This window comes from Amblyomma mixtum, chromosome 1 (genome assembly GCF_055824585.1).
Source record: "Amblyomma mixtum isolate Tamu chromosome 1, ASM5582458v1, whole genome shotgun sequence".
Lineage (NCBI taxonomy): Eukaryota > Metazoa > Arthropoda > Arachnida > Ixodida > Ixodidae > Amblyomma > Amblyomma mixtum.
The window spans coordinates 82474150-82498233 of record NC_143012.1 but is presented as its reverse complement, the minus strand read 5'-3'; the positions used below and the strand labels follow the sequence as shown (position 1 = coordinate 82498233).

Below are 24084 nucleotides of genomic sequence, written 5' to 3'. Positions count from 1 at the left end.
GTAGATAAAGGGAAGTAACATTATAATCAGTAGCTTGAAAACTGAAAAGGAGCCACTGAGTGGTTATCACGGTCATGCACCACGCTATATTTGACCCAAAACCAGACCAGAAAAGATGAAACTACACCTGATGGTAGTTTGGAATGGCAGTGTTGCTTTCATATTCATTTCATTAAGGCTTGGCTTTTCAATATGACTGAGAAAAAATGTGGCCTCATGAGCTCAATCAAGGGCTCAGCGTTGACACTATGTTCTATCACAGTTCCATGTACATGCAACACATAATCTGCTGCAATACATTGCGAGAACCACACTGTAAAAAGCCTGTGAGAATTAGGCCTAAGTGGGGGCTGTAACGGGGTGGCGACACAAAGAAAAGTCAGGTATCGTTAGAGCACTGGAGGCTTCACAGGAGCAATTGAATTATGCAACGTACTGCAGCGGAAAACGGCGACAAGTCGATATCTTGTACCGTGGCAGGCGCCCGTGAAAGAGCAGAAGTCAGCAGAGATCCAGCGATGATGGCAACCAAGCGGTCGTCACTCACCGCCGTTATCCGACAACTGACTAAAAGCAGACGAGACGCTAGGCGGCGGGGCGGATTGCACAAAATGGGGTTTTTTTACTCCATTTCGGCACTGGTGGAGTATTTGGCACAATTAACTCCCTTTCTAGACTGCACTGTAAACAAAAATATACCCAAAACGGAGTAAAAATGGTGGCGGCCAACCCTTTTTACTCCATTTGTGAAAACATTTACTCCACGAGTGGGGAGTAAAAAGGTGGACTGTCCTCCATTTTACTCCCATGAGGGAATAAGAGAGTAAAAATGAGGATTTACCAGCATTTACTCCAGTCTAGGAAGGGAGTTAATTGCACCAAATTGTGCGAGCAGTTAGCTGACGGCAGCATCCGATCGCGACAGCTGGCATAGGACCACAGCGCAAAACAATGCAACAAAGCTATCGCCAATACCCGCCGATCAGAGATAATGGGATTCCACACAAGCCGATTTTCCTCAAAAACGGGTTCCGCTGTCACCCGATAAGAGCGCAACGAGGCGACCTGTCAGCATAACATCGACCAGGCAGCCACGGCGCTGTCGGAGCAACCAGGTAGTAACAAAAGGCGAGGCCTTTTTAACGATCCCTGCGAAATGTGAACACCGAATACAGCGTCTACTCAGTCTCATCCTTTAAAAATGGGGCAGCAATAATCAGTGCTGGGACGCTGCGATCTACGGGTAGCAAGCCTGGCCTCCGGATGGCAGGCACGAAAGATCTCTGGAAGAACCTTACGAAGTGTGGTGAAGATCTTATGCTTGCAATCATGGGCGTCCGGAGGGGGGGGGCAAGGGGGGGCGGCTGCACCCCCCTGGAAAATCACTCACTCGAACCGTGAGTGATGGCCGCACGCCAGGGGCGGTGGTGCGCTCAGCCAAAAGGGTAAAAGCAGCCCCGCTTCGACGCTTGGTCACATCTGCGAAATGCCGCGTCGTTCCGCCGTTTTCAAACCACGCCACCGCCAGCTCTGCTGAAGGACGACCTGTTGCAGACATGCAGCGGCACCGGCGAGCATGTGTTTCGAGATGGGTGTCTGTTTCTTTGATCTCTAGAGAGATAGCGACACGGAGGCAGACAGTGCACAGGGCACAGGTGGTGGTGGTGGTAGTGGTTTATTTTAAAAAAAAAAATAAAAATAAAAAGTGAAGCAAAAGAGTGTTGCCGGCCGCGGCAATTGCTATCTAATATCTTAAGCACCCGAGCTGCAGCCGGCGGAAACGAAAGGGAAAGGGAGAGGATAGTGAGGGAGCGACAGCGAGAAAGGACAGGGGAGAGCTTTGTACACTATTTACAAAATACAAAAGTAATCAAGTTCGCGCCGCTCGCGCGCTAAGAGGGCACAGGTCGCTCGCTAGAATCAGGATACGTTCGTACGCCGGCCACCGATGAATTCTTGAGGGGGGAAGGACAAATCAGCCGTGTCCACCCCCGCTTTGTCGGGCTGCTGAGGGGCAAGCGGGCGACGAGTTGGCGCCGCCGCCGCTCGCTGTCTCCTCCGATCCACGGGAGAGCTCAGGGCGGTAGAAACGCCGCTTTCAGAACCTTCGGCAAAGGGGATTAGCTGCTTTTGTTCACGGCGACGCAGTCTCCAGAGGCGCCCCCACACCAGCGTTCCTTGCGTCTTCTCCGAAAACCAGCGCCTTTGGTCAACGCAGCCCGATGGCGCCTGCCTGGCTCGCCTGTCACCTCTGGCTGGGCCTCAAATCACAACAGCGCCCATGTACTGTGCGTGTCAGTGCATGGTAAAGAGACCCAGGTGGTCGACATTATCCGAAACTCTGTACTACTCCGTCCCTTATAGCCTGAGTCGTTTTGGGGCTCTGAACCCCATAAAAGCACAAAAACAAATTTTCCGACCGAATTAGTTGCGGGTGTCCCTTCCCCTCGGAAGTCGCGCGGCGTTCCTTACACCCCAAAAGTGCGCATTCGTGGATATTGTGGCAAGTAAGCCCTTGCACATGTGCGCGCCTCTGTGTTTGTGCTTCGGTGTTTTTAGTGGCGGGTTGTCAACGAAGGTGAGAACAACCAAGACAGCGGACGAGAAAACGACGAGCGACGAGCAGTGTGTGTGCGGTTGCTCGACTGTGCGGATGCGCGAGCAAGATGGAGCGAGGTGTATGAAGCTGCGAGCGTGCATTTATCTTGTAAATAAGTTTTCGTTGTATATAGTCATCTTTTGTTTTCAACGTACTCGTTCAACCATTTTTCCAATCAATATATATGATGACTGTGCACTGAGAGCGTGTAATGAAGCACAGAAATGAATTTATCACCCGTGTAACTACGCAATTCGCCCAGAAAAATCCGAGGCGCCTACAGTTGCTGTTCAAGGAAGACTGACTGAGTGACTGTAGTTGCGCGTTTGTGAACATATTGCGCTGTGTGCTGGTCATCAATTCGGGTGAGTCGAGAACCCGTATGCAGTAAGACTGAGCACTTCGAGTATTGATAGTATCTTTTTGAATTTTTATTAATTTTAATTGTTTCTTTGTTGATAAACTCCAATGTATCTCTACAATCCGCGCTTTAATTTGCTGCTTGTAATTTTCTTTCATGTGTGTATTTTACTTATTTTTTATTTATATATAAATAAATAAATTTACTCCGCAAATAGTGTCTTTTCGCTACGAATATACCCCCCCCCCCCCTCCGGCGCCAACAACCAATGGGCCCCCCCCTGAAAAAAATTCTGCGGACGCCCTTGCTTGCAATGTATCACTTTTCCTGCCGGTGGCGTCTTCGCTGCAGTTGCGGTGACCAGAATTTCACGATAAAGCCCCGCAGTCACGGTGGTTGCACTATGTCCGCCATATTCCACAACAGAAGCATTGTCGCCAGACTGCTGCCTGCCGTTCTCGTTGAAGTCAGCGAGTTATGAATGTAAGGCCGTTGTGGGATGCAGAGAGCAGTCACAGAACAGTTATGTAACGTATTGAAGTTCCGGCTAGTTTATTGTTCAATATTCGTTGTCCCGTCTCGTAATTTCTTCTGTCTGCGTCTTTATTTTGCTGCGCTGTTGAGAGGCTGGGACCCGAAGAAAACGCACCGGGTGATGTACTGAGCGTTGTGTCGTGCGCGTGTTCAGCTTAGTACACGTGTTAAGCGGTAACCGCATGAGGTGATATTCCTTCGCGATGCGTCGCGCGATGACGACGCCGTCGCCCACCGCTGTCGCTGGCGCAAACCGCACGAAGCGACTCGGCGTCGGAGCGGCGCGTTTTCACTGTTGCTCGACTGCTGCCACTTCAGCGTTCAGTCATTTTGCGTTAATTAACGCGTAGAACAACGTTCCTAAGGCTCCACACAAGATAAAACACAATAAAAACATTGAGAAAAATATATGTGGGCAATAATTTTATTTTTTTCCAATACGCAAAGTCACGTGACAGAAAAGCGCACGCATTTTTTCCTTCCTCCATGAGCGCGCGCTCTTTCAGTCTGCTGCCGGCCTCCCCAGCGTCTTTGTCCGCCATGGTACGCCGACGGAAACTCGCAATGCCTGTCTTTCTACTATCCCCTCACCCCTTTCCTTTCGCTTCTGCACACTGCCTGCTATCCTTTATTTCCGCTGCCCCAGCTCAGGTGCTTCCAGCGGCGATAGCAGAAGCCGGGGTAGAAAAATTCTTTTACCTTCCATATTCAATGCAAAATAAAAAAAAAAACCACTACACAACAACCTGCCATGGTGAGGGCACGGCCGGTCTCAACATAAGGCCTGTGGGCTGTTACTCCCCCCCCCCCCCCCCCCCTGAGCTACGTCACGTGAAAGAGGCCCACATAGAAGTTCCGTGCAGCACGTCTCGAAGCTACGAGCAGCGCACTCGTGTTGAAAATGAGGCCTGGAAGGTACACAAATGAGGCCTGGACCGAGAAGTCAGAGTGGGGGACGAAGGAGACGACAATGCGATCCGTTCTGGTAACACGTGACACTTCCTTCACTGCCTGGGGGAAAGTCATGGCATGTCGCGACATGCTTCCGAACGCACATTTTTTTCTAGACGTTGACTGTGCCTAACCTCGTGCTGCGCGTGCGGTTGTGTCCGAGACGATCTTCTAGTGCCATCGCTGGATTACGGAATGTGGATTACGCTTCTGCCAGGATATGCCTAACAAGTGCTGCGTGCCCAATTGCCGGACTAACTACAAATCGGGTCCCAAAAACCACGTTTTCAAGTTTCCCCGGCATGAAGAAGAACAGAACGCCTGGATTAGGGCAATACCACGAGAGAACTTAGTTGTATCACCGCAGTCCAGGGTAAGATGTTCGAAACTTCCTTATAGAATAGTTACTTTTGCAAACTACGATAAGCTTATGCTCATGCATTGTAAAAAAAAGTGTATTTAAACTAGCAGCTGGTTAGCACTGTGGGTAGCGAATGCAGACTTTCAAGAAAACTGTTGCCAAGCTACAACTGCTATTTAAACAAAAATTTAACTTCCTTCTAGGTTTGCGAGCTTCACTTTATTGAGGCTGACATCGTGCGAGAGGCCTCCCACATCGACGAGGTTACAGGGCGCACCACCTCTTCACCCCTTTCGCATCTGCGCCTTCGCCCAGGTGCAATCCCTTCAAAGTTTCCGGCCAAGCACCTCAAGGGATGACCCAGACTCGAAGCGCATGCGTCTTGAGGCTGCTGCTTTGAGGAAAGCGCTTGAAGAGTCAGCTGAAGTGTTCCGCGAAGAGCAAGAAGCAGATAGGATTCTAAACCTAAAAGACTGGACGGAATATATAGGAAGCAAAAAGTCTGCATTCTGGCATGCTATTGAAGGGAGTGAACGCCATATTTTAGTGCACATCACTGGAGACGAAGCTCCATGCATCAAATATTCAGTTGCAGTAAAAGCTGACCTTAGCGTGACAGTTCACTTCGTAAAAATGCCAATAACAAAACTAGGCACCAATTTCTCCATCCCAACAGTAGCAAACAGCAAGAAAGCAATGGTGGAGCTACTTGAGGTCATTGAAAAAAGCAGTGGCGACCTCAGTCAAAGTCCTGAATCTGCTAACGACGACATCTGCAAACAGATTCTTCTCCAGCTGGAAAAGTTATCTTTTTCGCCCACAGATGAGAGCACCAACATCATACAATTTCTTAGCGAGCAATTGAAGCTACTCTCAATGAAAAAAGTTCGGAGACGCTACTAAGCCGACTTCATGATATTTTGCTGCCTACTTTTCACTGTATCGCGCCTCACGCATACCAATATATCCGCGGATCTGGAATCATGACTCTGCCGCACCCAGTGACCATTCGATCAATATGCTCACCGTATGGCATGAATCCTCAAGTCGAACATCAGAGTGAATCGTTCCTCCGCTACATGGCCGGAAGAATCACCGACTTGAATGTTCGCCAACGTTTTGTGACACTGATGGTGGACGAAATTCACATCAAGCCTTATTTCGATTATAAAGGAGGCAATATTACAGGTGCTGCTCTGAACAGCTCGGGTGCAGCAACCAACGCACTTGTCTTTATGGTGCGGAGCCTCTTGTGCCAATTTGAGGAAGCCGCTCACATCGTCCCTGTCCAAAAAGCTGAATCAGAGTATTTGCACCAGTTGCTGCGGAAAGTAATATGTGGCCTGGAAGAAATTGGCTACAGGGTAGTGTGTGTTGTAAGTGACAACAATGCCATCAACACAAAGGCTATGTCTCACTTCTCGTCACCTCCTTCTAAACAAATTGTTTCTTCGCATCCATCGGACCCTGCAAGGCCTCTTTTTTGTAATAGACCCGGTACACATACTAAAGTGTATACGCAATAATTGGCTTAACCAGAAAAACGACCAACATTGTTTCTACTTTCCCGAGTTCGAAAAAGACCACACTGGAGGACAGCGAATGCTCTCTGCGTCATTTGCTACCATCAGGAATCTATACAACTTGGAGTGCGAGAGGCTGTTAAGCTATGGCTACAGACTGTCAAGAAAAGCTCTCAATCCATCGAACATCGAACGACAAAATGTAAAGTTGGCTTTGCAAATTTTCAATGAATACCTTCCTCAGGCCCTGCGAGCCCTTGGGATGAAGCACAACCTCTTATTTTTCGAAGGGACTGCCACTTTCATTGAGTTGGTGGTGAAATGGTGGAAGATTGTGAACGTGAGGACGCCTTGGAAGGGAAAAGGGCTTAGAGACAAGTTGCAAGAACCAGTGTTTAATTCGGAAAATGACATCAAGATTAATTTCCTTCACAATCTCTTGGCCTGGTTGGAGGAGTGGAAAGGCAAAAGTTTGGACAGCGGTACGCTAACAAGAGAAACCCATGCCGCTATCGACCACACAACATATGCTTTTGTGGAGTTTACGAAGTACTGCTTCGAAGAGCTCAAGCTATCATATTGATGCGGGTAGACGACGACGACAAAGAGCGATGGCACGAGTGGGAAGAGTAGAAGAGGACAACGAAGTTCGGACTGTGTTCTCAGTGCCGCTCGAAGCTGTTCTTGTCTATTTGTAAATATCTGTAAATATATTCTTTCCCGCAACATATTTGGTGGAGGTGCGGCTTTCCCCTACGTCTACCGACGACGGAGCTCCGCAGCGGCCGCCAGTTGCCTTCACTCATCATGACCCAAGACGCCGCCCAGCAAACCTCAGCCCCGGCCATGACATCACTCGTTCTTTCTCCCCCTCGTGACCCTGGGACCTTTTCTGGTACCGACAACACTGACGTCGACGACTGGATCAACATGTACGAGCGAGTGAGTACCTACAACCGCTGGGATTCGACCCTCATGCTCGCAAATGTAATATTCTATCTAAAAGACACTGCCCGGGTATCGTATGAGACGCACGAGGACCATCTGACCAGCTGGGACGTGTGCAAAGAGAAACTCCGCGAATTGTTTGGACGGCCGCTCGGCCGAACGCTGGCCGCTAAGAAGGACCTCGCCTCCCGAGCAAACATCTACGGAGTCATATGTGTCGTACATTCAAGATGTGCTGGCCCTCTGTCACAAAGTTGACGCCAACATGCCAGAGCCTGACAAAGTCGGCCACGTGTTGAAGGGAATCGCCGACGATGCCTTCAACTTGCTCGTATACAAGAACTGCACTACAGTCGACGGAATTATTAAGGAATGTCGACGCTTCGAGGAAGCCAATATGTCCTTCTAGGAAAGATCCAAACCGACAGTCTGGAGGAGCGCTTCGGAAAGTACAGGATGCTAGCTGGATCCCAGTATCATGTGTCGATGAGGCAAGTGTATGAATGTGAAAAGAAGCTACAGCTACAAAGCACTTTGCCAGCCATCAGTAAGGATGAGCGATGGGATGAGCTTCACTTGCGACCAGACTATCCACGACCTAGCCTAAATGCAGTGGTGACCGAAGATGCACTGTCGGAACTAAAAGACATCGTCCCGGTGCTGGTATATGTGGCAGGCTATGCAGTGTACGCAACACTTAAAAAGCTCAAGTGTACAAAATGCAGGGATGCGCTCACGGAAAAAAGGACGACATCAATATCCGACACGGATGGACGATACGACCTTGTGAAGCAACTTGACAGGGGTGGGCTTGTTTACCCAGCAACATTTGCCGTCAACGCTGTCGCACACAACTACGTAGTTGTTAAAGGGCCCGTGCCCACCCCAGCGCAGCAGACACTCTCTACCTCTCTTTGAGCGAGCCTCCTCTCCTTCCATTCCCTCCTCGAAATTCTTCTCTCCCGCTCCTCGTCGAGTAGGCTCGGCAAGGCAAAATCACCCCTTCCTTCTCCGGTGTAAGCCGGAGGCGTGGTGTCTGTGGAGTGCGTCACAGGGCGACGTCATGGCCCCGCCTTCAATAGAATTTTTTTCTTGGTTTTTGCATTTTCTCTGCACACTGAACGATCGAGAGGCGCGATCGGCTCGACCACCTAGACTTGTTAGCGAGCGCATACTTTCATACATCTGTTTGTCATTCCCAGTTAACGAGCCACCTTTTCATTTTCTTTTAGGCCTCCCCACCGTTTCACGAGCGGAGGGGCGGAAGTCGGTTGTGTTCGAAACACACGGCGAAGCGCGGACCCGGCAACCGCCCGTTTGCTTTTCTCCATGCGTGTTTGTGTTCTGTGTGTTTGTGTCTTTTCTCCGCTCCAAAGCATATGTCATTCATTGGAGTCAAGGCGTACGCAAGATGCACGAAAGATAAGCGGTGTGTGTGCGGAGCGGTTAAGTGGGCGAGCGAGGGAAAGGCTCTGCTGCACTACTAATTAAAACCTTGTTTTGGGGGGCTCGCATAGAAGAAAAGAAACTGAGAAGGGAGCGCGCACGCAGAGCGTCTCGTGGCGTGATCACGGCAGGGGGGGAGGGGGGGGGGGCGAACCAACTCCCTCAGTTTTACTATTTTTTTACTTTTTATGGCTAGGGTTCAAGGCTGTCGCCGCACGCTCCCTCCGCAGTTTTTTTTTTTGTTCCTTCATGCGGGTTTGTAGGCATGAGCCAGAACAGAAGGCGCTGCGGAAAGCCTTGTGCAGACGACGCGACGCCAAGGCTACGCCCAACCTTCTCCCGTCAGTCAGAACGATGCACCAATGGAGTGCCTTTAGCGAAAGTAGCCCCCCTTGACGTCAGCGGGGTGCAGAGTAGTGGGCCGGGCCCGTTTTTGAAGGAAGGAAAGAACGAACGGGCTTTGATTTGAATTTTCGCAGCTTTTCGGGGCGCGCATGGTTCTAGTATTTTGCAGAGGTTATCTTCGATGCCTCATCTATGCAGTGGGCTTGTTTTTCAAAAATGTCCGGACCCTGGGCAGTGGCCCTTTAAGCAACTATCAACAAACAAGGACTTTTTCATTTAGTCACGGACCTCACGCTTGAACTGCTCGCCGGTGACGATTCCTCAGAGTTTGACACCTGCGAGGATGGCCACAAGTGCGAAGTTGTTCTAAAACACCTCTTGTGGTGTAGCACGAACATTTTCCTCAAGAACTACTGCTGCAAGATGAACGACAAAATATTGGATGCCAACGCCAAGGCGAAAAAGAGAAAAGCTGAGACTCTGCGGAATAAGGCAGCGGTTCCGCTGTAAATAGCAACATGAGTGTTTTATATGTCAACTTCTAAACCCACTTGTTATGTTGTAAATACTTAAACTGTGGCAATGTATGTACCTGTATCGAAAGCGATCGTATTCATGTAAAATATGGCCCTAGAGCAAATACATGTATCTCCAATAAAAATACACATACGCAGTTGTGAAAGCTATTCGAGAGTTTTTGATTCTTCATTATCGCTATGCTTCATAAAACCAGGTGAAAAAAAGGAAAAGTTTTAAAATATTGGCAAATTTATTTCAAGTAATGCATGAAGAAAAACATCTACTGAGAAAGTCGAGAAGGCGCAATGCGATAGAGGTGCTGACATCAGTGCTTAAACAATCTTTGCACAGATGGTTTGCGGCTAGTGCCTCAAAATAAATTCCGCGTAAATTGTCTGCTATTCATTCCAGTATTTTAACTAAAGAAAAAAATGTGGACTGATAAATGTAAGCTTATTGCTGCTAGTTGATTCCGGTCGCGATTCCTTAAGCTCCGCCGTAAGTGGCGGCGACTGTGGGCCTCTTTTCGCGACGTCACGGGAGGAGCACCGGCCGTGGTGAGGGCTACGTCGGCTGCGTCTCCGGTGAAAAAAAAAAAAAAACGGCTCGGAAGTTGCGCACCCGCAAGACCTACCGTCATTGGCTAGTCTCGCGCGGCATTTCCGGGCGATGGGCGATATTTTCTGCAAACCCAGAAACCGGGCGACGCAATGAGCGACAGTGGTTCGGCGGCCCTCATTTCATCGCGCGGCGTGTCGCCGCGAATTATCGCCTCATGCGGTTAGCGCTTTAATATGCGAATATGTAACAAGATCTCTTTGTAGTTTATCTCTCCCCATTCTTTCTAACTGTCCCTTCACTTCTTTCATTTCATTACTACAGCCCGCCTGGTATCCTTTGATTTCCGCTGCCCCAGCTCAGGTGCCGCACGGTCGCAGTCTACAGGTGTTTCGAATGTCATGACACCCTGCGCGCGCATATATATACTAGCTCACTTACAAGGAAAGGTCCCAATTAAGTGAAAAATTACCCAAAGAATGAGTTCTTGGGAAGCCTATACTTTTTATTGGTCTGGTTTTGAGAATAGATGTAAGCATTACAGATGACAGCCATTAAGTTTGTCACAGCACCAGACGGGGGATGTTCAGAGGAAGCGGTCAGGTACATCAAAATGATCCGCTTTCTCCTTTGTTACACAATTCAGTGACCCCTTATGTTAAATCCCCATTGTTCCTTACTTCCCTTAAACCATCTGTGCTTCTCACTAGATGCTACGTTTTTGCGGGACATTCAATCTAAGAAGTAAGGCCTTTGTGTGAGGATATTAATGGGCCTTACGAATAGGCTCAAGGGCGTCCGCAGAAGTTTTTCCAGGGGGGTGCGGAGGTTAGCACCAAAAAGGAACTATGTGTAGTATAAATTGCGCACATGAAACAAAAATTAGGGCTAGGCTTGGAGAACAAACAGAATTTATTAATGAACAAAGAATTGAACTCGATAAGCAAAATTCGATAACTTAATATCACCTAAGCGTGCTAATCAAGCTGTGTAGTTGTTTTCTACTAGTGCATAAATAACCGCAATTCCAGGAGGGGGGGGGGGCAGTCGCCCCACTTGCCCCCCCCCCTTCCGGACGCCCATGTCAAGGGCCGTTGGCATACTCCTCTAAGCCACTAATAAGAATGAGGAAGTTCAGACCGGGAATAAAAACGAAGTCTCAGAAATGCAGTGAAAGTATGAGTAGTTTATTTCAACCCGACTTTTCAGACGCTTGCCTGCCGTGGAACCGCTCCTTCAGTTGAAATTCTTCTCGTGCAGAGGACGATGACTCCCATCTCAAAGGCTGTGGATCTCACCCATGAAAAAAATGCGGTTGTTTTTTCGATCCCTGATGTAGTAGATGAACGGGCGATCCACGGTGAACGGGGTGATATCCGGTGGAGGTCCATCCGCCGAACTGGTGGTCACTGCGGGCTCGACGGTTCCTTCTTCACTGACCTCAAAAGACGCTTTGTGGAAGGCGGCCGAGATGTAGGTCGGCGTGGTCGCGCTGATTCCGCTGAAGTCGGCCCACTCTCCGAAGACGACGTTGAGTCCCATGGCTCGCATGGTGGGCACCAGGTCGTAGCTGACGCTCACGTTGAACTTGGGCAGGCTGAGCGCTACCAGACAGGGGCTGAGACTCCTGCCGAGGTCTTCGAGAACCGCAAGCGACAGGTCGTCCCTGAGCTCTGCGAGCTCCGTCGCGGAGTCCGGAAGCAGCACCACCATGGCGAACCTGTTTCCCGAGCACGGGATCTCCACGGCGGCCGCGCCGAGCACGTCGAGACGAGTGTAGGGGAAGTGGCTGGTGAGTTGCATCGTCGGCTTACTGACCTCGGTGGTACCCAGGTTGAAAAAGGACTTGTTCCCTGAGTCCCACGGGTCGAACATGGTCACCCAGGTAGCCTCGAAGTGGACGGCGTTGAACAGGAAGAGAACCATGCCCAGCGGCTCATCTTCGGGCAGGATGCCGTCGATATTTTCTCGCTCCAAAGCGTTGACCTCCGCGGGGTCGACTCCGAAGCTGGCGAAGTCCACGGACATAAGCTCTGCGTCAAACACATGGTGCAGCTGCTGCCTGTAGCTTTCGTCGATTTCGAAGCTGTCCTGCGCCAGGACTATGTTGTCCACTTCCAGCGTCACGTTCGAGTACGTGCGCTCGAGGAGGAGCCTGTACGCCTGGAGGAGCCAGGGCTTGTCCGTGAGGCCGACCTCGGTGTGACCCAGCACCGATGACAGCTGGTCTTCCGAGCTCCCCGCGGCGCCGGCGTAGGCCATGGCGAAAACGGCGGCGATGTAAGTCGGCGAGAAGAACACGTTGGAAGAAGGATTCTCCGTCGCCAAGCGCTTGAGGAGGTTCACGGCGAAGTGGTTGTGAGCTTTCACGAGCGGCGCACCGTCAAACAACATGGTGGATGTTTTCCGAGGTCTGGAGGTCGCATGTAAGGCGCCTCTTTTTATACCGACTGGCAGTGGTGTTTTTTTTTTTTTTGCTTTTTCCCCCTTCCTCTGCGGTGGCCAATGGGAGTTTCGATTTTTACCCCGGCCAGGCACAGCGAATGGCGCCTGAAGAATTTTCTCTCTCGTGAAAAAACGCTGTTCTGATTGGCTTAGCTTTGAAGCACGAGCGTCAAGCCACGCGCATGATTCATCCTAGCAGGAAGAGCAAGAAGGGCCTGGTACACTTCAGTCCAGACAATGGATCGCCCCCTCCCGTCTGGGACGCGCACAAAGCCGCGGAAAGACCCAGCTGTGCCTTCTTTCCGGAAATTCCAGTGTGGGAAAGAATGCTCTGCTGCCAACTCTCGAGAGACGCTGCCATAGATTATTTGGTGACCTCACCATGGACACAAAGGAGACTGTCTTTGAGGCAGATGGACAGATGTCAGCAGATGTTACTCTGGGTAGGCATATTAGTCAGCGTTCCTTTCCTGCCAGGCTTGACGAACGTTGGCTTGACTATCTGGCGGATATTTCTGGGAACGGCGAAGTGGTCATCTCTAAGAAGTCTCGTCTACCGAGAACCGGATTCATGCTTTCGCTTTGTGCGATAGATAGGTGCAATACACAGATGTAGAACTAAGGTCCCTAGATCGGCTTTAGTAGATGGGCTGCGGTGTCTTGCACCTGACACTTGGACTACCTCGTCTCTTGCTGGTCTCCAGTGATGACTTGACCCAGTTCGGCGGCGAGGTGCTATGTATATTGATTTACGAACCCCCAGGCCTTTACAGGCATTGCACGAAAATGTAACTACAGAGAGGAGTAATTGTTTCTATTTATAGAAAGAAAAACGAACAAGGGTCGAAGGGGGTAGGCTCAGCCTTCCAGCCAACGTTTCGGTAAACGGATGAAGACAGGGCGCCTCTGGTCGAAACGTCGGCTGGCGGACATATTTTTTGTCGACAAAAGTGCCATCTTATCGGCTTCTCTTTGTTGTGGATCCCTGTTTATAAAATGCTAGGCGAAGAAATACGTGGTTGTGCGTAAAAAAAAATATTACTAATACAATTCGCGGTATACACTCCTCACCCGGTTTACCGAGGCAACTTTGTTTGGAATTTTTTTCAGATTGCGCCTGCACCAGGTGCATCGAATTATTTTGGGAATTTCAGGCCATATTGGCGGATATTGAACAAGAAATTTTCGCACAGTCCACAAATAGTTTTCACGTGACGTCTCACTCAAGAACGAAGCGTTAAATGCCCCTCAAAGGGGCCCCCTCCCGGCCTATGGGGTGTACCGATTCCCTCCCTAGACAGATTCCGTTGGATCTGCTAGTGTGAAATCGGGGTAGGGGGGCCAAGGTTAACCACAGCTTAATCTAGGATTAACCGTGGTGTCATGAAAATTGGGCATGGAGAGCGCGTCGCCCTATTTTGCCGCTTGGTCATCGCCTCCCATTTGGCGAAGAGACAGTACATTTCTATCCGGCTTGAGTGCAAGATTGTCTCCAAAAATATTATTTAAAAAGATTCAAGATTATCTTCAGGGAGCAATCACTGAACGTTGAGCTATTTTAATCCAGCGAAGTAATACAGATAATGATTTGCAGATTATACTGTGCATTTTCGAGCTTGGCTACGGCTCATGCGTCAAGTACACATTTCGAATTCTGCTTATCCCTAGCTTTGACATGAAGGACAGGCTGGTGGGGAGGTGACAGCTTTCTAATTTGCCCACAGTCACGTGTGTGTGATCCATCCATCTGCCCCACTAATCCCCGGAATGCATTCACTTACATTCTGTAAATTAGTATCCTATACCGTCTACCGCTTGTGGTTCTAGCTGACCGACCAGCCGCGGTTGCTGACTACGTAGTTATGGCATTCGTCTGCTGATCACAAGGTCGTGGGATCGAATCCTGGCCGCAGTGTCTGGTTTTCGTGGAAGGAATGCAAAAAAAAATTGCCAATGGTTTAGCTTTGGTTAAACCGGGTAAATTGCGCAAGCAATGGTATGCGCGTCCTTCTAGCGATTCTTCCGCGCGTTGCATTCGAATGGTAGCATTGCGGCGTTCCTAAGCGGTGAGGGGTTGAGATTCATCGGCTTCATAGCCTTTGGGAAACGCGCCTTCAAGACCGCAACGTTGAACCTGTCGTTTCGCCCTGAACTAATTGTAGCCAAATGTTGCTGCAGGTAACGGACATTTACAAAGAATTGGACTTTTTACCGGGTTGGTTTCCTCTCCTGATGCGCTGTATATCCTTGCCTACCTTTTAGTTATAATACCCATTCTACCTAACAAATATTCATAAATTAGGGTGCCAAAGAATTCCCAGAAAAAAGACCCGATTATTGCTTTGAGTTACAAGAATTACGCTTCTGGCGCACACAGAATGGCTTGCGCTACCACTAGCCACCCTGGGGAGTAAAGAAAGGGGGCCCAAGAGCATGGTGGAAGAGGCTGTGGGAAAATAATTTATTTTCAAGCTTGGTGCGTGCAAATCAGGTTGGACAACGCAGCTCGGCAAGCTGCTGTGGCACGGCTGAGGCATCCATAAAGTGCTCAACGGAGCTGTCCTCCAGTGAACTGATCAGTCATATCTGAAGTAATCGTTGCACTCCACTTGCGAGGGGACTATCGGGCTGCATTCAAACAAATTACTCGTCCTGCTCTTGCACGATGGCCTCACGAAGCGCCAAGCCCGCAAAGAGATGCATGATAAGTTTAATTATGGCCATCACAGAACAAAAATGATTAAATAACACCGAATTTTCCGAAACACAGTCTGCGTGAAGACACTAGCAACACGATTTACAGTATAATTTTTAATTTATGCTTAAGAACCAACACCACATTAGTTGCACAAAGTGGAATTTAATTTACTAAACTTCCTTGTACCAAATGGTTTATTTTTAGTTTGATGCGTCGTGTCGAGCAAAAAGAGAGGCGACCACGTGAACGGCGCGCGCGCGCCCGTCTTCGCCGCCATGGCGGAAGTGAAAAGGCTTAAGTCTTTCACGTTTTTCGGTCGTGTGCGGAAAGATATTAGTCAGACGTTTCAACTAGAATGAGTTAGGAGGCTTTCAGGAATATCACGGGAGGGAAGTGGACGTGGTTCCGGCCACCTGGGACCAGGCCAAAGAGGACAAAGAAACATAGGCAAGTGAACCCACCCGAAGAGGAAGTGAAGCCCCAGGAAGAAGACCAAGAAGCAGGCAAAGAACAACTTCCCAGAAGCAAGCTCAAGTTCTTCAGAAGGAGGGCCCCTAACAAAGCGCGCCTGTCTTAATGACCCTCCGCGCCTAGCTAGTTCCAGCGAAAACGAGGCTGACAGGATGAGGAGAAAGGCGTGCCATCCCTCTGCGAGTTCTGTAGGGGCAAGGCATGTGACTGAGTTTGTTTCAGACAATAGTTATGACTCATCTCCAGACTACCCTCTCACCTCGCCTGTGGTGGACTTGGAGGAGAACCCTTCCATAGTCTGACTAACCGACCCCCCTCCCGATCCCCCCCCCCCCCCACCACCACCACCACCACGACTTTTTTTCTTGTACTAGGCACGCTGAACTGTCGCGCCCTCACGAGGGCAGCTAAGCAAGGGGAAGTCGACACGTCATTCGAAGGGGAAATGAATATATACCAGGTGTTCCAGCTAAATGTAGCCAAGCTTTTAAAAAACACGGGATGCCCTAGCCGTCTGAAACCAACTGAGGGTTCTTTAGAGTCGTGTGACCTAGCCTGGAACATTTTTTTTCGTTTTTCAAAGTTAAGTAATTAGTTAATCATAATAAGCTAACTTTAATTATTGACTTGATGAACAAAGTGTCAATGGAAAAGTTGCAGATCGTTTTGAAAAACCGCTGACTGAAACATTTGCAGCAACGTACTATTTGCGTAAGATAGTTTTTTTACCGGCCGTTAACCGTAATTCAGACGATAAAAAAAAGCTTCCACATGACAACCGTGCCACTTCAACGTCCCAAGATGCACCTTAGAGAATAAAATTCTGTTTTCCTGAAGTCCTCACCTCGATGAGACTTTGGGTGCACATTGGGGCAGAGATGCGAGCGAGCAACTGGTCACGCGTTAACTTTCTTTTAAGGCCGACAAATGAAGCTACGCAAATCGTACCGTGATGGAAACAGCACTACTGGCGGTTTTTCGAGGCGATCTAAAACATTTCCATTGACACTTTTTTCCTAAGGTCTATAATTAAAAAGTTACCTAATTAAGCTTAACTAATTTACTTTGATGAATGAAAAAACTACTCGAGACTAGGCCATGCGACTCTGAACAACCTTTAGTTGGTTTCCCTGGACTAGGACACTTCGTCTTTTTTAAAAGGTTGGTTACATTTAGCTGGGACACCCGGGAAATAGCACCTCGCCGCCGAACTGGGACAAGTCATCACTGGAGTCCAGCAAGAGACGAGGAAGTTCAGGTGTCAGGTGCAAGACACCGCAGCCGATCTACTAAAACCGATCTAGGGACCTTAGTTCTACATCTGTGTATTGCACCTATCTATCGCACAAAGCGAAAGCATGAATCCGCCGTTCTCGGTAGACGAGACTTCTTAGAGGTGACCACTTCGCCGTTCCCAGAAATATCCGCCAGATAGTCAAGCAAACGTTCGTCAAGCCTGGCAGGGAAGGAACTCTGACTAATATGTCTACTGTTGTGAACGTGAATTTTCCTTGAACTACTGATTATAATGTTACATCGCCTTATCTACGAACCTGGCCAACGAAACGAGCTCGTACAGCAAAAGGAGACGACAAGCACAGGGCCGGATTATGAAAAAATTGGCTGAGGCTTAACTTGGTTAAGCCTGGAGAATGCGAAGCATCATCGTGTCGCGTAATTTGGAGGCGCACAACCACGTCGACGGCGCGAGGAGGGCCCCCGTTTCTCCACTGTCGTGACGTCATCGTGTCACGCGGTGTGGCATCATCGTGTCACGTGATTTGGAGGCGCACAACCACAGCGACGGCGCGAGGTGGGCCCCCGTTTCTCCACTGTCGTGACGTCATCGTGTCACGTGGTGTGACGTCATGTATCACGTGATTTGGAGGCGCATAACCACGGTGAAGGGCTGAAGTGGTAGCTAAAGTAGTATGCTTTGCATAAAATGGGGGCCCTGGGCTAATGCGGATGTATGCCCCCTCTCCCTCTACTTGCCCCCTCTTTCCTGCTCCCCGCTACACGACTAGAATATATGCCATGTTTCATTTTAATTCCAACAAGTAAAAAGAGCGAAGGCGATCAATGGGATTCATGCAGAAGTAACGCAGTAGCATTAGGTTTACAGCGCAAAAAACACCAGGCGACTTTTAGAACGCCCGACACGTGTGCGTGTATGGCCGAGCGCCGAACGCCACGGAAGAGCCACGTGGGCCGACCGACAACTTGCGGGGCTGCAGTGCAGCGCGCCTCCTCCTCTCCTCTTTCAGTGACGCCGTACACACGCCGACAGACGGGTTTTCCTTCGCAGCGCTGTTTTAATGCTAGCGCATCAAGGAAAAGCAGGCTGAGCTAGCTTCATAAAGCTGAGATGGGTGCTCGGGCAACGACTAGGAAATAGAGACACTCGTTAATTAGTGCCCGAGAGGGTAATATTAAAAGTTATTAAATTTAATTTGATCACACGATGAACTTTTACTACTGCCCTCGTGAGGAAAATTTGAAAAGGAGAATTAAAGTCCCGTTTCAGTGGTTAGATGCTCGGCTGCTGAGCCGAGTACCCGGATTCAAACCCAGCCACACGGCGACCGTGTTTTGATGGAGGCAAAATGCAAAAAGGCGCCCGTGTGTTGTGCGATGTCAGAGCGCGTTAAAGATCCCCAAGTGGTCGAAATTATTTCTGAGCTCTACACTACGGCACCTATTTCTTTCCTTTCATTCACACCTTCATTCTACAATACCAATACTTAGAAAAAAGAACGAACAAAATAAATTGTCCCGGCCACGCCGGTCGCATTTCGCTGGAGGCGGAATGTTAGAGGCCCGTGTAATATGCGACATCAGTGCACTTTAAAGAACCCGAGGTGGTCGAAATTATCCGCGTCCTGTATAGCCGGAGGTGATCTAAATCTAAACATAAACCCATAAACGAGTGTTTCGCTTTCCTAGTGGCCGCCGGAGCACGAAGTGAAACTGTGGGACCTCAAAGAAGCTAGCACATCCCGATTTGTTTTTCGGTTTGGTAAAGCTAAAGCAAAAACCCCGGTGTTATTACTATAAGGAGAGCAACAAAATTTAGGAGACGCGTGCTGTCGTAAACACTAGCACATCTGTTTACTGAGCGAATTCACCTAATCTGCATTCTGTTTTCTGAAAAAGTTAGGATTTGTTTGGATCACTAAATCTAATCCTGTGAGGAGACGCTTGATTGTACCAAAACCTTCTTTATTAAAATTCAAGTATCAGACTGCAGTAATCGTTATACACGTTACATCATAAATATACAACAGATATATACAATACTTAAGGCAATACAAACACCATAAAGTTCACTAGAATACATACGAAAATTACAAACTCTAATTGCAAAGCATATTTTAAAATACTTTCGTTGAAGGAAAGACAAGCAAAGATGACACCAAATAAATGTGGCACTATCAAAAACAACAACAATACAGCTCATTACAAGCAGGCTCAATATCACAAGAACAAAGAAGAGACGGACAACGAAGATTTACATCTTTTGAATTACACTGCTCAGAGTTTCATTGTTAACATGGAGGGTGGGAGATGATACATGCAACAAAGTCGTTGGAACTTTTCATGTACTCCGCAAACAGTTCATTTTAAAATGGCATTTTTCGCGCCTTCGCTTTGGCGAAATCAGATATAGTCTGTTCAAAAGATAGATTGCGGAGAAGGTCACTTTCAATGGACATGATAGCAAGCGAGTTCAACTCATTGTCAAGGAGGCTCAAACGAAGGCGACTTTTTATCAGCGACAACTTAGAAAACGATCTCTCGGTCTCACAGTTTGTCATAGGTATGCTTAAGTATATTCTCAAAGCAATGGAAAGGTTCGGAAACACATCAGTAAGCTTTCTTTCTTGCAGCAACTTCATTATTCCCAAGGAACTCGTGTCTTTGCACACAGAGTTGTGCAGAAAGTTCGCAAACTGAACGATTTCAGCGGGAAATGCTGGTTCCAAATCATTTTCGTAGGTTTTCACCAACCTCTCAGCCTGCTGTGCCAGAGAGCTAGGCCTCGCTGCCAACCTCTGTCAGCAATTTTATGAATCCGAACCTTTCGCAGAGCTCAGCGTAGGCAGCCTTTCGCACGCGCAAAGCAGAGCCTAGGCTATCCAGCACGACATTGAAGGTCTCCACGATAAATTTTTCTCTACCTCGTAGCACACTATCGCTTTTTCCGTCCGGCTGCTTACTCAAAATGATACGTTTGCCCTCATCCTGATAACATTTATTTGTACTTAGCGTGCGTGCTCTCTCCTCGAAGGTATCAAAGAGAGGTCGCAACGAATTAACAAAGCCTTCTAGAGAGCTCAGCAGTTCTACAGCAGTAGAAATGTCTAATCCTGGTTTCTGAACTGCTACGCTCGTTTTGTCAAAACGCTCCAAGATTTCACTCCAGAAAATTGCCATGAATGCAGTCTCTAGTTTTGTCATCTTCTTGAAGAGAGAGTGCGCTTCGTTCCGAGTGTCACCGTTTTCTTCTTCGTTCTTTGAGATCGCTTCAAGGCAGCACAAGACTGCTTTGAAATTTTTCAAAATGGCCTTACGTGATTCAGCGTGCCTTGACCACCTGGTCTGAGAGAGACTTTTCAAAACAAGTTGCCCACAGTCACCACTTTCACCCATGCTGTTCAAAAGATGTTTCCATCGCTTAGGTGAGGCAGCAAAGAACACATACAGTCTCTGAGTTAGAGCAAAAAATTTGACAGCCTCAAGGCAACTGTCAACACTACACGCGCCAACTAAATTTAGTGAATGACCAGCACATGGGACGTAGACTGCCAATTCGTTCAGGTGTTTTATTTGAGCTTGCAGTCCTTTGTACTTTCCTGACATATTACTCGCGTTGTCGTATGCTTGGCCCCTACAATCACCAATTGAGATGCCATTGGCTGTCAAGAGGGTCATCACGGTGTCGAAAAGATGCAAGCCGGTATGCGATTCAGTTGGAACAAATCCAAGAAACCGTTCGTACACTTGCCCATTTAAGTAGTATCGTAAAACAACTGACAGTTGATCAACGTGTGTAAGGTCTGGAGTGGAATCAACAATTAAAGAGAAGTATTTTGCGCGTTTCACTTCGTCAACGAGACGATCTTTGACAGCCTTTGCCATATGCTCGATAAATTCGTCACAAATGGTTTTTGACAGGTACGATGGGTGACCTTTTCCCTTGTTCCCATAGCGTTTGATGTGCTCCTCTAGAAAGGGATCAAACTTGGCAATGATTTCAAGTACTCTCATGTAATTGCCATTTCTCGGTGAACCAAAAACTTCATCACTTCCCCTAAACGCTAGGCTGCGCTCAGCTAGAAGCTTAACTACAACGACTACGCGCTTCAACACCTCTGCCCAGTAAGCGGTCTCAGTGACAAGATGCTTAACCAGCTCCTTGTCAATTGTGCTGTTCGAGTTAGACCGGGCGAGCCATGCTGTCACACAGTTCCGGTGCTCGACGCTATTTTCATGTGCGCAAACCTTTTCTTCTGCTTTTTTCCAATCAGAAAAGCCATGAGTGGTGAAAGTACTCTGGTTGCTTCGAATTGAAAATAGTTTGCACATGAAGCAGTAAACGGAACCTTTGGACTCTGAATACATCAACCAGTGTCGCTCGTACGCTTCCCCATTTATAGCCTTTCGCACGAAAAGATGAGGTGATATATAACGCTTCTGAGTTGTGTATTGTCTTTCGGAAGACGGAAAAGTTTCTGCGCGATTTTGAAAATACACTGGTCCTTTCTCAAGGCATACACTCCGAAAGCTATCAGTAATGACGTCCGGCCACTTAGCAGGGTCACTTTGGAGAACCTCACAACCTACGTCCTGCTGCGGGGAGGTCTGTACTTCTTTGTTGTCGCAGCGAGAAGCCGTCTGACCAGTCCTCTTGAGGCAGACTTTGTGGGTGGGAACACGATGACTCGAAGCCGCACTAGTAGGAAACAAGTGAGTCGGTTCTTGCAGTGTTGTTTGCTGGCGTTCGTCAGTAGAAGGAGGCTCATCGGAGATGTTTGGCGCCTGTTGATCAGCAGAAGCAGAAATCGGGCCTGGCGGAAAGGACACCTGGAGCTCCGTGGCAGGGGCCGGGCCGAGTAGCAACGACGTTGCTAACTCAGGAACAGGACAGACCTCGGTTAGCCTCGGTTGCTCAGATATATGGACGAACGAGGTTGGGACCGTTTTCGAAGGATCCAGACAACCAAGATGAGTGAAATCTGGCTTGTTGCCAGGAAACCGTAGTGATGGAGCTGGCAAGTCCTTCACAGAAGCACTGTCGGTACTATCGGGGTATTGGTACGGACTCTGGGTAGAGCAGTCATAATGCTCCGCAGAAGCTGCATTCAGAAGATACTTTGTCATCTTTGGCAGCCTCGATCTTCTCTTTCTAACTTCGCCTTTCGTTTAGACGCACCACTTTGATGCTTCCGACCGGGCATTTTCACATGAACGGACGGCGTCACAGCTGACAAAAAGTTGAGATAAAATGGAATTTGACAGGTGTGCAAAGCACGAACGACGAACGCTGTTCCTCCGGACTTGGCGTGGCAAGACGAACGCGACCTCCTGATATCAGTTCAGAAGCGTTTGGGGGTAGGTAGGCCGGAGACGCTGATTGGTCGATGGAATGCGCTTCTCCGTGACGTTTTTTGGTGTTGCCCTTGTTCTCAACCAGACGTGGCGTCACCGCGCCTCCCTCGGCCTGTCTCTGGAGAACCTAGGGAATCACTAGGTGCGCTCGCCGTGCCGCAGGTGCGTGGCACGCGGGTATTCACCCCCCTCCCCTGGTCCCCAACAGTGATGCCACTAAATGGCCGACATCACCAGCATACGCCGGGAACAGTATCCCCTCCCCAGAATAATTCCTAGTACCAACCACCGGTCACCACCATTCGGTTCGAGAACCGAGGTTCACGAACCTCTGCATTTCCGGCTTGTGGCTTTCGCCGTTAGTGAGAACATGCAGCTTTGGCGACCACAACGCTGCCAGCCTAGCTAAAATCTTATGCGGAAGTGCGAAAATGGCCATGGTGCTCTTGCATGCACAGCAGGAAGTGATTTGTGTGTAGACCATCGAGGAGGGAATGTACAAGGATGGTAGGATAGCACAAACGCTAACAAAAAGCAAACAAAAGCTAGTTGGGACTCAAAACCCATTTTCGGTTCTAGCAAGTACCAACGTTGGGGAAAAGCCACCAGCTGTGGGCGTCTTGCAGTAGGAAGGGTAAGAAGAATGGAAGCTTTCGAGAAGCGGAGGTAAGGCTGCATACAGCGCACGCGGGGTCGCGCCGCCCAGGGAAGCTTTTCTAATGAACTGCGGTATTGCCGAAAGACTGGTCGTTGACCGAGGCAACACCTCCTATGTGTTGACCAAGGTGGACAAGAGGAACATGTCACTGCCAGTACGAAACGTCAATGTTTTCTTCCAGCAGCGCCTCGAGAAAGGGTTAACTTCTTCCACTCGCCGAGACATTTTGTGGTGCCATTCTCGGGAAGACACTTCGCATCGCACTGCAGAGTGACTGCCTTCTCTCTTGTCCGTCTACCAGGCAGGAGCTACTCGCGGCGGTTCCGGCAGGGGAGACGGACAATAGTAGCGGGCAAGAGCGAAGGGGGCCCCCCACCACATGAATGGCATTAGAGGAATGCCACTGGTGTCTCCACTACGGCTCAGCTCGTACTGTTCTGGCGCAGCCTTGGTTGCTGCGTTTCGCCGTAATCGCTTTTCAGCGAAGTGAACACAGCATTCGCAGGAGAGCGCCGTGCTGTCACTTATTTTCTGGCTCTGACAAGTAAAAAAGACAGCGTGTCATGGCACGCCATCTGTAAGGTTGGCGCCATGCAATCGCCTCTTTCCATTTTAACCGGCGCCGTAATAACGACTGAAAAAGCCGCTCTACGAGCGGCGCAGCGACAGCATCGCGGTCGTTAGCCTGGAAGGCGTTCGCTGTTTCGCTAAGAGCTCGTTTCCGTGTTTTTTTTTTTTTTTTCACCAAAGTAAACGAGGGGTCACCCCTATCAGTTGAAGGTCGCGTTTCCGCCCGGTCGTGGCCTGCGGGAAGAAAGCATCCTCCGTGGCCGAGTGCGGATCGCCCACAGGTCTGTTGTGGGGAGAGGGAGGGGCAGCTTTCGCGCCTCGCGGCTCGCGGAGGGCGCGGGTTAGCGAAGGCATCCCTTCTCTGACAGGGCCGGTGCCGCACGGCGTGGCGCGGTACGGACGATGCCCGGTGGCTGCGCGCCCATTTGCTAGCCTCATCGGGGAACGTTTAGCGGCATCTTACCTGCCCCGAGGGGTCCCTGTTG

The 24084-nt window shown here is 49.2% G+C and overlaps 2 protein-coding genes and 1 pseudogene across 2 annotated transcripts in view; 1 reads left to right on the top strand and 2 right to left on the bottom strand.

Annotated features, from left to right (window-relative positions):
* LOC149366979 (flap endonuclease GEN homolog 1-like) overlaps positions 1-24084 on the top strand; it is an 84784-nt gene that overhangs the window by 12161 nt on the left and 48539 nt on the right. The gene's annotated exons all lie outside the window — the stretch shown is intronic.
* LOC149366983 (iripin-8-like) lies at positions 11424-12539 on the bottom strand. The gene has a single exon (XM_089570478.1). It carries the CDS (start codon positions 12537-12539, stop codon positions 11424-11426), a length of 1116 nt encoding a protein of 371 aa, XP_089426604.1.
* Positions 14985-22220, bottom strand: LOC149366982 (uncharacterized; annotated as a pseudogene).

Bases quoted from the DNA above. Each gene is read 5' to 3' on its own strand.
- LOC149366983 (XM_089570478.1), bottom strand. From the start codon at position 12,539: ATGTTGTTTGACGGTGCGCCGCTCGTGAAAGCTCACAACCACTTCGCC.